The following is a 15,497-nucleotide window of genomic DNA, read 5'->3' as shown; positions in this document are numbered from 1 at the left end:
TTAATCTGTAAGCACAAAGAAACAGGGCCATGGTACAGCAATGGCTGCAGCAACAAAGGAGAGCTCAAGCCAGCCACAGAAGGAGAAGACATTGAACATCTTGTACTACAATGTAAAATGTACTTCTCTGCTTAAGTAGGCAACACAAAACAGCTGTCTTGTATCTAAGTGATTACCAGACATAAAGCATGAGGGCTCCCATATCCACTGATCTGATATCTGCACATACGCCATCCTTTTCCCTTCTCAGTCCCACTTACCCCTTACTCCCCAAAGAATAATGTTGAGAGAAACAAGCCTAAAACTCTGCATCCATTTCCTCCCACATCCACACAGTACTTACCCAAAACAGAATTCTTTTCTCTGCTTCAAAAAATCCAAAATGGCCTCTGTAAACAAACCCATAAAGAGAAGAGGACAGCAAATCCGTGGTGAAGGTAGCCATCAGGCAGCAAAAGAAGGTTTGCCAGGCCAACCTGATGTTCCAGAAGGAAGACACCTCCTCTAGGGTGAACAACAGCCCACCAATGGGGGCACGAAGTACTGAAGCTATCCCTGCTCCCGCACCAGCCGTAATGAAACTGCGCCTGAAACAGGTAGAAAAGTCAAAATTTGATAATAGTAGGAAAAAAAAATAAATAAAAGAAACAGAAGGTCTTCAGAAACATTTTTTCATGTCAAAGTTGTGTTTAAGGAGCTGAATTTAAAGAACTGATGGTTCATTTGGGGGTTATCATGGCACCTTTCATCTCTAGGATCTGAATACAGATCTGGTCTCATATTTGATTCTTATGGCTCAAGTTATTGGGGCTACTTGGCAGCTTAGAAATGCAGTGATTTTGATATACTGCCAAGTCCACAAGGGCTTGTGGAGGAAAAATGTGCCCAATCATAACAGTGACTGAAGCACCCATACAGTAGTAAAAACATTAAATAGTCCTCTGAGTTTTTGTGGGATTTTGTCAGCAGGAATGGGGAAATAACATTTCATTCACAGATTTCCTTTATACTATAACTGTTGTTCTCCTTCTTGACCTTCAACCTTGACAAAACTCCTCAGTCCTAGAACATCACATGAGGAATGCAGCGCCGTGCCAGCAAGATGCTGAACTGGCACCCAGCAGTGTAATGCCAGGCAGAGGTATCATTTCATATCTTGGAATCAGTACAGGCACAGAGGTGAAATATTGCAGGAAAAAAGGTAAGAAAGTCTGGAATTCACCAGAGAATGAAAGTACAGTCTGGAACCTATGGTCTCAAGCAGTTCTTCGGTCTGTATATATCTGAGAAATCCACAGGGAACATATATGCTCTGTCTTCCTCCCATAAAGGTGTGAAGCTCTCATACACACTGAGGAGCAACAAATTTGTGTTGCTGTAAGCAGCACTACGAGCTCAAATAGCAGAGATCTGCACAGTCGGACAGTCACAGTAAAGAAAAATAAATAAATAAAAGAAAAGTCATAGAATCATTAAGGTTGGAAGAGACCTCCAAGATCATCTGGTCCAACCATCCCCCTACCACCAATATCACCCACTAAACCATGTCCCTAAGCACCACGTCCAACCTTTAAAAAAATATATAGGTAACAAAAAAGAATTATAGTGTTGTAAAGAAAGGCATTAAGGGACAGTCTGCTCTTATACATGTATTACTATTCATTTTCTCACACACATCATCATTTTGTTTCCAAAGGGCCTATTTCATTATATGAAAACAACATCCTGCACCATACATTTTTAAGAAAGACTGTAGTGTGCGGAACAGTGGAAAGGATATAGAAAGAGGAAATAATATTATGGAAGAAATCTGCCTTGGAAAACTGTATTCAAATTTAGCGCTTGCAATGGAAACTGGGCTGATGCTGACACATATATTGCATGAATCACTAGTGCTCACCAGCTTATAAAATTTGCATTCTTTGGATGTGCTAACTGAGACCCTCAGGGATGATTTGCAATAATGCTGGGTGTTCATTACTAACTGAGGTCAATGAGTATACAAAATACTCCAGTATTTGAAGTGTTAAAAAATGTCAAGTTCTCAGCAAATAATATATATTATATATATATATATATATATATATATATATGACCAGATATCTGAAAACATGCACCCTTTATTAGGTGTCCCTTCTGACTTTTCTGTGATATCCAAAAATTTTATCAATACAAAGATGGGTGGCAATAAAGACAAAGGACAGAAAAAAAATGGAAGATATTAGAAAGCTCATATGTCAAAGCCCGTACAAGGTCCCTCTCCTCCAAGGACTGTGGAGGAGCCCACCATAAAACCACACAGGCAACTTCACATCTGAAATTTCCTTGTTTACAAACATGGAGTTAGGCACTGCATGTATTGCATGGATTTTTACTTATATGTTGTATCTGCAAAGTAACATTATTTTCAGCAGTAGGGAACTCCACAGATACTGCATGCCACAGCAAAAAGTAGGGGAATCTTGCTTGGACATCTCCAACGTCTTGCTCCAGCCAGTTGCACATGCTGTGTGTCACATCAGTAGTATCAGCAAAGCCACTGGAGACCCCTCCAGTCCTACAGATCCGTTACAGCTGCCTGATGGACAGAAGCCAAGGATCCTTCAGCATCCTCATGCTGGTTGAGTTACTGCTGGGCCTGTGGCAGTACTGCGAGAGGGTTCTGAGCCTACTTAATAACTACAAAATATACTGGGGGAGTGGGATTCTTTCATCCTGATCTTTGCAAAGGAAGTGAGGCCTTGCTTAGACTGGAATTTTCCTCAGAAATTTCAGAATTTTTCAGAAAATTTCAGAAATTTCCTCAGAAATAATCCTTTTTCTAAAGGGGACTTCCACACAACCTGTCTCTCCCAGGACAGTTCCTGCCCACAAGTTAACACTTCTTTCTAATTACTCTGTAACTGTACGCTGCAGAGACAAACAAAAGTTCTCGGTGTTTCTCTTACCACAATTGCTGACTCCTTCCGTGAGTAACATTTTGCTGAGACCAGCATGTCTCAGATTTATTTAAATGACTGACCTTAAAAGCATAAAGGCAAAGGGGATCCCGTATCTTCCCTCTGGTATTTTTTGATTTACTTTCAAGCTACAGATAGTTCACAGTGGCCATTCATATGAACTCTTCTTATTGGCTACTTTGTTTTTCTTAGGAAATTAACATGTGAGTCTTTCTCTTTTTCTTGCTTTAGAAAAATCAGTATTGCATGAGCTTTTGTGTGCATGTTTTATATGACAACATGATAACAAATACCACCCAAAAGACATAAGCTGGTTTGTAATTTCTTTTTTCTGGGAATTAATCTCATTAATTTCCACAGACCTGTTCAAAAGAGAGAGCTTACCAGAGCTACCTTGCAGACATACATAATCAGAGAAGAGACAGATTTAAAAAGTGACAAAAGCAATTTACCTTTCTTAAACTAGAAAAACAAACCAAAGCTCCCTTAGTGCACACTATGGAATCCAATCCCCATCATCTCCCATTTCCTGAGCTGACACCGTTAGTTTGAGGATAAAGCCCATGGCTAAAACTCTTGCATTTTTCTCCCTCCTTTTACAGCTGAGAAGACAATGGAAAAAGGTCTTCAGCGTTAACGCACTTTTTCCACAAGCATTCAATAAAACCACTTGAGAAGGTTTATTTTTATTAAGCAAGGTGAGGTGTGGGTTGTTTTTTTTTTTCACCCCAAAGTGACAAACAGCAGGAAGACCAAAAGATGAGTTTCCTCCTTGAGACATGAGGGGCTCGCTGGTGGGATGCTAGCTAGCCCTGGAGCACAGAGGGCAGAGGGGGAGCCACAGAGACCCCCGCAGCCTGCACCCTGCCCATCACTTACTTGTCAGCTGAATTCCGGAACCTGGTGAAGAACGGGAGGTGGATGCCAAGGGTGTCCGACTGCAGCTGGCTCAGGCCACAACCCAGGATAGCACTAAAAGTGATGTTGTATAATTGAGAGAGCTCCTCAGTAAATTATTCATAAATCAGCCACGGTTCAAGGCAGGGGAGGACAGAGCCTTAGCCGGCCTGCAGCAGCAAAGGTAGACTGGCTTCAACAGATTTAAACAAGGAAAATGTTCAACATATCTTTTAAGTATGCAAAGTCCTGTTGACATAAAGCAGGAGGCTATTGAAGACTTTCAGATTCTTAACTAGAGACTTAAATGGTTCTTTTGCAAGGAGCATTGCGATGATTGACCATGAAACGCCTTTTGAAGAACTGCATGTTAATGTCTGCCCAAGTGTGGTGACATGTCAGACTGTAGCCCATCATTTCAATCATCTGCCCCCAGGTTAATGACCATGGCAGGCAGAACAGCTCTGCCTCTGACAGAAGATATGTAAGGATTTAAATTATTACAGTGTGTTCCCAGGCAGCACTTCAAACTACAATTAAATGGAAAAAAAAAGAAAACCAAATCCTTAGTGAAATGAAAAATCTATTCATTGTATAATCTTGGAAGACTTTTCTACAAGACTTAAATTAGGGGTCTTAACGAATCTCTCAGAGGCTTTTAGCAACTTACGTGTGTTTATGTTTAATAAAAATGGTAGAAGGTTCCAACTAAATTAAATTAAACTAGCTCTTAAGTCCTGTGTTTTGAAAAGGCATCACGTTAATACTGTGCTGACTTTCTTCATGGAAATATGATTCAGTTATTTGGCTCATGCATCTCTGTTACCAACCTAGCACAAAGGAAAAACATCACAGCTGCAGTCTCCAAGCTCCTGGATACAAATGTCTGTCAGCAAAGAAAACAAAAGAAACCTAAAGAGAGAGCTAAGCCTTGGTACTCACTGACTGAAAGGTTTGTGGCTCCTTCTGACTAACCATGCTCTCCTCTTTTTGAAAATCTGAGTCATCCCCAAGGGTGCTGCACCTCCTTACAGATAAATAATAAATAAATAAAAACCCACAGAGTAACAGCAAATGTACAAGCTTGCTGGAGAAGAGAGGTTTGGTCAGGTCAGCGACGAGAAGAAACCTCAAGTATGAATAAGATCCAAAACCAAAAAGAAACAGAAATAAAAGAGCAAATTAACCAACAACTGATCTGCACCATGTTATCAGAGACCAATTTTACCATCTCATTTGTGTAAAGCCATCCTCAAGCGGTTGCAATTTTACACTGACTTTGCATAGGTAAAAGCCATTACGCGAGCTGCAAGGCAGCCAGCCTTGCTCCGGGACAGGTTGCTTCCAGGAAGAAAATCAATGGCAGTAGTTTTGCCCACCCTCTCTCCCCCTCTTGCTCAGCACATTGTAAGCAGGTGTCCAGACAACTGCTTGCTGAACCCTGCTGGGAGTTGCATTGAGGAACCCAGCCAATATTTAAAACACAGTGAAAAAATGTTTTTCTTCACTGTGTGGCTTGAATATAGGGGACAGCACAACATTGGTTGTGCTAATGCAGTGCAGGGTGTGTTTTAAACCAACACTGCCACCAAGAAAGACATTGCAAAGCCATCCCCATTGTTTGATAGGTGTAACTTCAGTCTGGTATTTCTTACCCCAAATGGACCATGGGACCTTCTGGCCCACAGAAGAGCCCGGCTGCTACAGCTAGCACGCATGAGACAAACGTCCCTAGGAAGGTCTTGATATTAAAAAGATGCTGAATAGAAGTGCCGTTCAAATACCCAATGATTTCTGGCAAGCCAGACGGTGAACCTGCTGGACAAAAGAACTGCAAATGGAAAATAATAAGCAGAGTCAGCGATCATATCCTGCCAGACACATCTATGGACACAGCTGTAAGTCCAGCTCTCACCTTGATCTGATCACAAACAAATTTTCCCAGAATTAATAATGCATACACACGTAAACCTCTGGCTACAGATGTTTAAAAACCTGTGTTCCCAACAGCGCTGCTATGCACGTACTTGAAGAAAGGAGAGAAGACAACCACGGAGCAGGGCCCACCTCTGCTCCAGGCCCTGCCTTCCATGGCTGGAGCCTGCGTGCAGATTACCTGAGGGGCAGGGGTGTACGTGAGCCTGCAGCAGCCCTTCGGTCAGCTCAGGCTTTGGCTAGCTCCAACCTGGTCAGTTATCACTTGTATCATAGCAAACTCCCTTTTCCTACTACTGCTGCTGGACTTTGTGGGAATCTCATTAAAACTTCATTTTTTCTTTCACCTACGCTGTTAATTGCCTTTCTATGATTAAACTGAGCACAGCAGGACAGTAAATGGCAGCAAGGCTCAATGCTCTGGGCCTTGCAGCCTTGTAAAAGTACTGATCTGGGCTGTGAGTGATACACACACAGCGCAGCTAAAAGATCAGTCTAAAACCAACAGTAATTTTTATATGGCCTGATGGTCTTTGGCTCAGGCCCCTTCCAAACACTGAGTTCTCACAAGTTACACGAGTTGCCACTCGTATTTATTTTACAAACACCACACGCCAAGCGTAAATTGCATGGCTGCCACCACGGATTTCACCCCAGACACTTTTATACAAGTTACGTGCTGTGGAATTCAGCGTTAGGCTGAAGGCCAAAAAAAGGCCTCTCCAGTTGGGTTGTAAAAGAGATTTTTTTTATATTTTTTTATTAAATGCTGAATTAAACAGTATTTGGAAGAGCATGAGATGTGGGTTATTGCTGCATTGTGGGCTTCTTCCATTAGAGACGACACTCACCAGCACTGAGCTCGAGGACACAAGGATCATGGCCAGCCCGGTGCCAAGCATGCACACCCACGTCAGGTGGAAGTTGCCATCCTGTCCAGTTTAGAAACAGATCGTTACTTTGGCACCCATATACCAGCTATATGGCCTGAATTTTAATCATCTTTCGTTCCACAGACTTCTGTGGACAGAATGTGCACCACAGGTAAAAAAAACAACCAACCAAAATAAATAAATAAATGAAACAAGCAGTGCAGCTTCTTTAAAAGGACTGGAGTGGCAGCAAGGTAAAGGTTGACCTTCAGAGTCAAGTCCTGTTTTTTTCCAGGATGTTTTCCCCATCTCTGCCAACACTGCAAGGGATATGTTGTTACTCGTCAAAGCCCATCTGGGGAAAGAGGTGGAGTGAAGGGACCTTAAGAACATGCACTAGAAATGACTACATGGAGCCTCCAGCAGATGTTTTCTCGAACAGAGGCTTCAAGGTCTTACACTAGCGATTATCTTCATGAATTCGCAGCTGTTACGAATAGACAGAATATATGTAAGGAAGCATTTTTGTGCTCTATTTTAACCAAAAGCATATCTCCCATACCACGCTTTCTCACATTTAAACACCCGTTTCAGTCTCTCTGGATTTCGGGTTTGTTTGTTTGTTCTTGGGCTGACCACAGCCACGCTGTCTCCAGAGCTCCTCAGCTCCCACATGTTTTGCCTCCTTGCACAGTGCTCGGCTGTGATTCATTGTGTGTGTGCAGGTCAAACACACCCCTTGCGTTTCGGAGGTCACAGTGTTATAGCTGGACACCGCAGCCTTCCCGTCAGCATCTCACACCAAGGCTTTTCGGAGCATGCATATTGTGCGGCACAGGCAAACAGGAAAGCAAATGGCACAAAAATGAGTTTTGATCATCTGCAGCTGAAGGAGGTGTTTGGATGGGAAGGTTTTCCAGGGCAGGAGCTAAATGTTTATATTGTTGTAAGAGCCTGTGAGAGCTCACCTGCTGTCCCTCCTTGTTAATTTAATACAATAGGACAAAGTTTGTAACACAGCGGGACCTTCTGTGTGTGCAGCAGTTGTGGTGCCCTGGAGTTGAACTGTGGTTTCTCTATATTCTTTAGTTATACTTCAGTGCTTATATATACACACATATATATGCATATATATCCATACACATACATAGATGCAGGTATGTATGTGAATTCATCCAATGTTTATGTATTTCATAAACATATGCTTAGTTTGTATATGAGAATCCCCAAAGAAATAAGATTTCAAGAGCCTTATAATATGCTTTCCACATGGAAAACCTACACCTGTCTATTACTTGGATATTCCCTCTGATACACTTATCTCATATATTCCATCTTTTCAACGGAGTAGGTCTTCACCTGCATTTCCGCGAAGTGGTTGAGATCCGCCCTTCAGCAATTGGCAGCGTTATTCCGTTATCCTGATTTCATAGAACAGTGGCGGTTGGAAGGCACCTCTGGAGATCACCTAGCCCAGCCAGAGACTTGAAGCAGGTTGCTCACGGCTGAGTCCAGTCAGGTTTTGACAGTCTCCAAGGAGGGAGGCTCTGCAGGCTCTCTGGGCAACGCGTCCCAAGGCTTGACCACAAAATATTGAAAATCTTTTTCTCATGTTTAAGTGCAATTTCATGTATTTCACTTTATAGTCATTGATTCTCTTTGCTGAACACCACTGAGAGGAGGCTGTCTCTGTCTCTCAGTAATAATGGCTCACGCAGCAAGTACTTACAAACACACAGTGAGATCCCCCTGAGCCTTCTGTTCTTCAGGCTGAACCATGCCAGCTCCTTCAGCTTCTTCTTGTATGTCAGAGGCTCCAGTTACCATCTTCATGGATCTTAACCAGGTCCACTCTAGTATGTCCACGTCTCCCTTGTACTGGAGAGCCCAGAACTGAACAGAATACTCCAGAACTGGCCTCACCAGCACTGAATAAAGGAGAAGGATCACCTACCTCTGCCTGCTGGTAACACTCCTCCCAGTGCATCTGAGGAAGCTGTTTTCTTCCAGTTTTGTTTTTGTCTGCAAGTTTGCTAAGCACACACTCTGTCCCACCATCTAGACCATTAGTGAAGATTTCTAGAAGTATTTGGCCCCAGCATTGACGCCTGGGGTATACCTGTGGTGACAGGCATCCAGCTGGATTTATGATGCTTATCAGAACCCTATGAGGCTGACAGTTCAGCCCGTTTTTAATCACTGCACACTCACCTAACCCATACTTCATCAGTTTGCCTGTGAGGATGTTACGGGAGACAGCGATGAAAGCCTTGCTAAAGTTAAGCACAAACTACATCCACCATTCCAGCCACTTCATTGCAGAAGGTGGTACCCACTGAAAATCCATGCTGACTGCTTCCAATCACCTCCTTGTCCTTCATACGTTTAGAAATGGTTTCCAGGACTACCTGCTGTCACCTTTCCAGGGGTTATGTGGAGATTGACTGGCCTATAGTTCCCTGGATCCTTCTTCTTGTCTGTCTTGAAGATAAGAGTGACACTGGCATTGTCTGCAGACCCAAGCCTACAGAGCTGCACCCTGCCTTAGGAGCTTCCTCTGGGTTGTGGACTCTCCTGTGTCAGGGGTAATTTCTGCCCTGGGCACTGGGGACCATGTCCTGCAGCTCCCTGCCACCACTGCTGAGCACAAAAATGTTGCCAGCAGACACTGGCCCCCTTCTGCACAAACTGCTGTGTCTGCTGGATCACTCCTGAGGGTTATACAGGCTTACCCCAGCACCAGCTGTAAGGATGCTTGTCCCTCCCTGGTCAGGATTCAGCTGAACAGCACCTTTCTCACAGTAAGCTCTTCAATATCCTTTCTATATTCTTGCTGTCTACCATAGATACCACAAAACATGCTAAAATTTTACCGAGCAGTTGGGCCAGAGATGCTTTAACACTGGCATTGGTTTTAGCCATTAAGTGATTTTTGCTGCCACCATCCTGATTATCACAGAGGTGGCAGTACCATGATACCCATCAGGAACAAATTAAGCATTCCACAATAATCTGTGCACAGCATTCGCAAAAGATAGCTACCCTAGAAATGGAAACAAGTAACATCTCTGATAACAAGTCCATATTTACTTGGACTCGCTTAGGTTACATTAAGGGAAACCTAATCCCTCCCCTTGGGCATCAACAATACACAATGCAATACATGTTCCTTTCATCATGTGCCTGCACAAAGGGGAAGGCCTTCACGAATCTCATGACAAGAACTCCATCGGATAATATACTGTACTATGGGTAAGTTGGCGCAAAGGACACCAATGCATGCCTGGACAAAGAGCCACAGGATATTTGATGTCCATACTCACCTAGACAGGCAGCACCTCTAGTCAGTTAAAACTTCATGATGTGGATTTTCCAATAAACAAGCACAGAAAGAGGTCAATCTAACTTTCTTTTGCTCACCTTCAGGTAATTTTCCACCAGGTCCCATTTCAATGTGATGAGAGAGTCAATTATCTGATGAGTCAAAAACCCCAGCATCCCAACTGCTGTTCCTATTAGCCCCATCAGCAGCCATCGATCCCACTCTTTTCTAGAAATAGGAAAACACAGTTACCTCTCAGCCTCCAGCAATGGACTGTTTGGTGTGTTTCTTCTCATAAACACACAACTTCAGTTTTTAGGACCATTTGATTACTAACCACGACCGCACAAGCAAAAGGTTGTTTCTACCAATATCTCTTACAAAAGCGTACACTCCCAAAATTCTACCTTCAGGTGAAAACCATTTCCGTTTGGGTAAGGAGTATCATTGATTTTTGTGTGTTTGTTTGTTTTTATATATAAAGTTGCAGTGCAATCTGCTTTCGGATGTTGATTTTCTGATGCCCTCTCAAAACTCATTTATGTGAATCAGTAATTAAGCACACAGTAGATCACTTAGAACTGGTTTCGAATAAATTCCTGTCTTCTACCACAACTAATAACTGACACAGCACCTATCGTACAAATGTGTAAATCTTTACTTCTAGTTTGTATCTTTTCTAAGCATATACCTCTAACAATAATTGTGCACTGATAATTTCTGATTTATATCTGGTATCATCTAGAACTAAAGCAGCCCAACTGAGATTCAAATGCCGTATTTCCTGCAGATTACACTGGAGCATAGGAATTCAAGAAAAGTCTCAGTAAGAAAACATTCCTCTAAACTTTTGGAAAATGTTATTCTTTTAAATTGTATACATTGAGTAGTAACTTTTTTTCTTTTCTTTTTCCTTTTTTTTCCACTTTCAATAATTCATCAAGAGATCAAGGGATAAGCACTTTCAACAAATGCTTTTAAACAGAAGTTGTTTGCTGTTTGGCCCCCTTCTTTATTCTATTAAAGTATTTTCCTATGTACAAAAACAACAAATAATGTTCTCTTCATCCCTTCTGCTAGCAGGCATCTCCCTGGATTGCCCCAATTATCCATAGCTTAGAGGCAGCATAACAGCATTTAAAGCAAATTTACCTGTATGCTTTCTCTTGTAGCCACTTCTTATAAACTCCACTGTGTGAAGGCAAATAATCCAAACTCTCATGGGCTACCAGCTGCTCTCTCTCATCCTCCTTGCAGTGACTGTATGCTAAATCACTTCTGCTACATTGCCTCCTAAAATCATGAGGATGAATCAAATCAGGCCCGTGATCTTCTGCCATTAACATCTCCTCTTCACCATCATCCACATGTCGCGTATATGAAAAAAGTGATGACATGACAGTGGCTCCAAGAATCTTGAGGATGCCAACAAGAACAACGTGAGCCCAAGAAGATCAGGCTCCCTGAGGCTGAGAGAGAAATGGAAAAAGCCCATGAGGATGGAGAGGCTCTGACGCAGAGATCAGATGTTTTGTGTTTGGGGTTGGTTTGCTGTGGCTATGCACAGACCCAGCACCTTTGAAGCAATGAAAACTTGTCTGAGCTGGAGCTCTCTGGTGAAGTCAAAGCACAGAGAAACCTTAAGGTAGTCCACTGTAACATAATTATTGCACCTGTTCCTAACTGAGTCTTCACATGACAGTGATGTTTAAGCAATAAGGCCTTTGTCTGTACTAAAGAGATGGATCACATGCTGTGTTTTGGGCTGTCCGAAGATCTTGATTCAATATAATCACACAATTTAAAAAAAAAAAATTAATGTACTGCATTATTCAAAGGTAAACCCTACATTCTCAGTATTACATAGACACCCTAAAAAAGCTTATTTCTAACACATTTTTTTTTGAATTTACAAATCTGTCAAATTTCTTTTTAGACAAAATCTACTTGTTTTCAAATTGCATAGCTTAATTATTTTTTTTCTGTTCAAATAAATCTCTTTGGAGAAATTAAGAATAAATGGCAAATAAAGATTGCCTAACTCACTACTTTTGGATATCGTATACTAGGTAGTTTACAAGTTGGCAGCTCAGTCAAAGCAGACAACTGGTTGCAGGTTAAATATTTACTGTAAAGAAAAGCCTGTAACATGCTGAGTTTGCCACCTCCAGGGCATGTTTTTGGTTACAAAGGCAGGATAGTAAAAGATTGCTGCTGCTCTCCAGTTGCTGCCGTGGGGATCAATTTGGAAATGCCTCATTTGAAACAATAAAGAAATATACATTGTTCCTGGTTGTCAGTTAATGAGTACTAAATGACGAGAGATCTCAATTTAGTGCTCTTCTTTATTTCTGGGACACAAAGACTCGTATGATGTCATTTTCTAGTTGCATTAGATCAAGATGGTATATACGAGTAGACCTGTGTATTACAGAAAACACAGCATAAACAGAAACACTAAATCCACTGAACAATGCAAAAAGGAAAAAAAAAAAAAAAAAAGGTCAAATAAAACTAAAGCTACGTTTCTAGGGGAAAGGGATTAGGCTAAATCAGACTGCTCTCAGACAACACAGCTATACTTTGCTCCACGTCATGATTTGTTATGCAAACAGGACAGCTGTTGTTCCTCAAACAGGAATACCATCGACATCCCTAAGAGCATACCTGGGCTTTTGCCTTTGCTGTCCCTAGTTGCCAGAAGATAGAAGCTGACGACTGCATTTCCATCAGACATTAATCCATCCTGATCTCTACAGCAGCTACTCAGCTGTACTGCCAATTTTCACAGGCACCCGCTCGTGCTTTCAACCTTTAAAAAACAAAACAGACTAAGAACGGCTTTCCAAATGTCAACCCCTTATTTTTATTCCCCCCCCCCGCCATGTTCTCCTCTCTAGTTAACTTAAATCCACCAGTACACTTGCTTATTTGAAATACATTTCATGATGTTCTGTGAAGCAGTGCACAAATGGCCAGGGTCCAAAAAGAAACAGCCACAAAGCAGAAAGAGATCTGAGGCTGCAGGATGGCACGTCTGCATCCCCGAGTGAAGGAGTGGACACACTTCTAGAGAAAGACAAGGCCTTGTAAAATACATACACGCGTTCACAGGGCATTCATTCATTGTTTTACAAAGAAAGTTGAAGACCTATTCTACCTTAAAACAGAAAATAGCTATTTTCAGAATACTTCAATAAAGGCAGCAAATCCAGATTATTAGTAGTGCTGTAAAAGCATTCTGTACCAGAAATTCCTGTGCTGGGCATACATATTGCTTCATTGCCCCCATCCAAATCGGACCCTGAAACTATGCATTTTGACTGTCCTTGTGTGCATGGGGGAGCACGGTTAACACACTGATGCCAAACATGAGCTTCCATCTTTCTCCCGCAGAGCATCTTGGAGGGTATATTAGCAGTTCTGTCAAGCCTGCATAAGGATCATAATGCCTTCTACAATAAATTTTCATCTCCAAACACCACACAGGGATCTTTCTGCTTAACTACGAGATGCAATAGCTCAGAGTTTGCCATGGCTACAGGCACTGAGGAAAGTATACTTCTCACTGCTGGAAGATAAATGCCCCAACACAAGAGCAGAGAACCCAGGCTGTGGCCAGTTCTCAGGTTTTCTACTCATTTCCAATATTGGTTCCTGCTTCTGCAGGATTGATTTTACCTCAGAGGGGTCATAATCTACTTAGAAACTGCTCCTCTGGAGACCAGGAAGGAAAGGAGTACGTATGTTTTGTTTATCACTACAGAATGCTAGCAGCTACACGCTTCTTTTATAAATGCTTCAAGGACTCAAATTCTAGATTGAATTTGACTCAACTGGGAGAAAGCTCTGAATTACCACAGTGGGGAAAGAGCCTGCTTCAAGCTGCTAAAACCCTGTTTGAGAGCCCCAGAGCTCCTGGTTCCATGTCCAGGCAGCTTCCACCATGACCACAGGACCAAGAGCAAGGCCAGGGCAAGAACAAGAGTGGGTAGATGTCCTCAGTAGGCATAGGTAGACTGAGCAAGGCTGCCTCCAGTCAGAACCTGGAAAACAGCTCCCTGGCAATGGGAAAGATCGGAGAGTGACTGGCCCACTGCTGCTTGGTACCTGAGTCACAGGTGAGGGGTGGGGAACAGAAGAGATGAGGCTATGAAATGACTGCCGCTAGCTGGCCATTCCCAAGCTAATTTCCCTCCCAAATAACCGGGGAAATGGGGCAACATAATTTTATTTACCTAAATATTGTCACATATCCTGAAGTGTGAGAGTATGTGTATTGCGCGCGCCCTCTATCCTTTAGGAGAGCAGGGTGGAATACAAAATACCTGTCACTAAATACACAAAGCCATAGCAAATAAGAACTACCCTCCAAACAGCAATACAGCATGAATTTAATACCCAAAACATTTTGCCACTTGTCTTTAAGTAGCAGACATCAAGCAGATTCCAACTATTACACATGAAAGCAGCTACAACAGAACTCATGATATGATTGATTACACTGACACACTCCTGCCCAGGAAGAAAGGCCCCCTCACCCCTGCAGATAGATGACTATACGATGTAATTTTCAATGTATAGAAGCAGGCATATGAAAACATAGCAGATAGTTGGCACCTCCATTTTCTGTGACAGAACAATGTATTTTTGAACAGCAGACAAACTGTGTACATTTAAATTAAATGAATTCCTTCGCTCTCCACTGCTCCCTTTTCTTCAGCTGCAGGCTTGTTAGTGCAGGGTATGCAAGTTGTGCAGCTGTCTGTCAAGTAAAGCAGCAGGTATTTGTTGGCTTCTGCTTTAATACTAATTATTATACAGATATTATAAAAATCATAAAATCACAAAAATACAATAAAGCACTAGAGATTGATAGCTGACATTGTTACACTGAATAGCACAAAAATTCCAAACATCTGAAGGTAAATGTGAATTTTAAATGCCGGGAACAGTTGCTACTTTAAGGAACACAAGCAGTTCAGATTTTATTATTTTAGCAGATAGAAAGCAGAACAGTAGAATAAGGAGCTCCTGAAGCCGTACTCTATTCAAAGCATCCCACTGTAAAAATCAAAACCATTACACCACTCATTGAGGTGACAGTCAAAGGTTTTAAATAATACATGTTTAATAGACAATTTGAATGACAGCTTAAGGAAGCAAACAGCGATCACACTGAATAGCAATAATAAAAACATTGCTAACCAGAAACATGATGGGTAATTTTCATTTCACATTATTTCAATACTGCAAGTTACAGCATTTAAGAACTGATAATATAGTACTAATTTAGCATGAGAATTTTGCTAAAAATACAACTCATACATTTGATGCTGACTGTAAGGTTTCAAATGTTTGAAACATTTTCAGATACGGCTGTAACAAATCTATTATATTTTTACAGATTAATAATACTATGTAAGATCATAAATTTAATCTGTGAATCTTCATACAGGAAAAAAAAATACATAAGACAGGAAACACTTTCAGAAAACACAAACCAAGATG

At 41.7% G+C, this 15,497-nt stretch overlaps 1 protein-coding gene across 1 annotated transcript in view; it reads right to left on the bottom strand.

Annotated features, from left to right (window-relative positions):
• Positions 1-11,712, bottom strand: part of LOC121066642 (chloride channel protein C-like) — a 78,380-nt gene extending 66,668 nt beyond the window's left edge. The window contains exons 1-6 of the mRNA XM_040550354.1: positions 11,139-11,712; positions 10,085-10,214; positions 6,644-6,724; positions 5,513-5,688; positions 3,840-3,932; positions 344-587 (exon numbers count right to left, since the gene is read on the bottom strand). Coding sequence (XP_040406288.1) covers positions 344-587; positions 3,840-3,932; positions 5,513-5,688; positions 6,644-6,724; positions 10,085-10,214; positions 11,139-11,383 — 969 coding nt within the window. The 5' untranslated portion in view covers positions 11,384-11,712. The remainder of the gene's footprint in view (positions 1-343; positions 588-3,839; positions 3,933-5,512; positions 5,689-6,643; positions 6,725-10,084; positions 10,215-11,138) is intronic.
• Between the last annotated feature and the right edge of the window lie 3,785 nt (positions 11,713-15,497).

Source organism: Cygnus olor, chromosome 2 (assembly GCF_009769625.2).
Source record: "Cygnus olor isolate bCygOlo1 chromosome 2, bCygOlo1.pri.v2, whole genome shotgun sequence".
Classification (NCBI taxonomy): Eukaryota; Metazoa; Chordata; class Aves; order Anseriformes; family Anatidae; genus Cygnus; species Cygnus olor.
The sequence above is the reverse complement of the archived record's forward strand: the minus strand, read 5'-3'. Positions and strand labels throughout refer to the sequence as shown.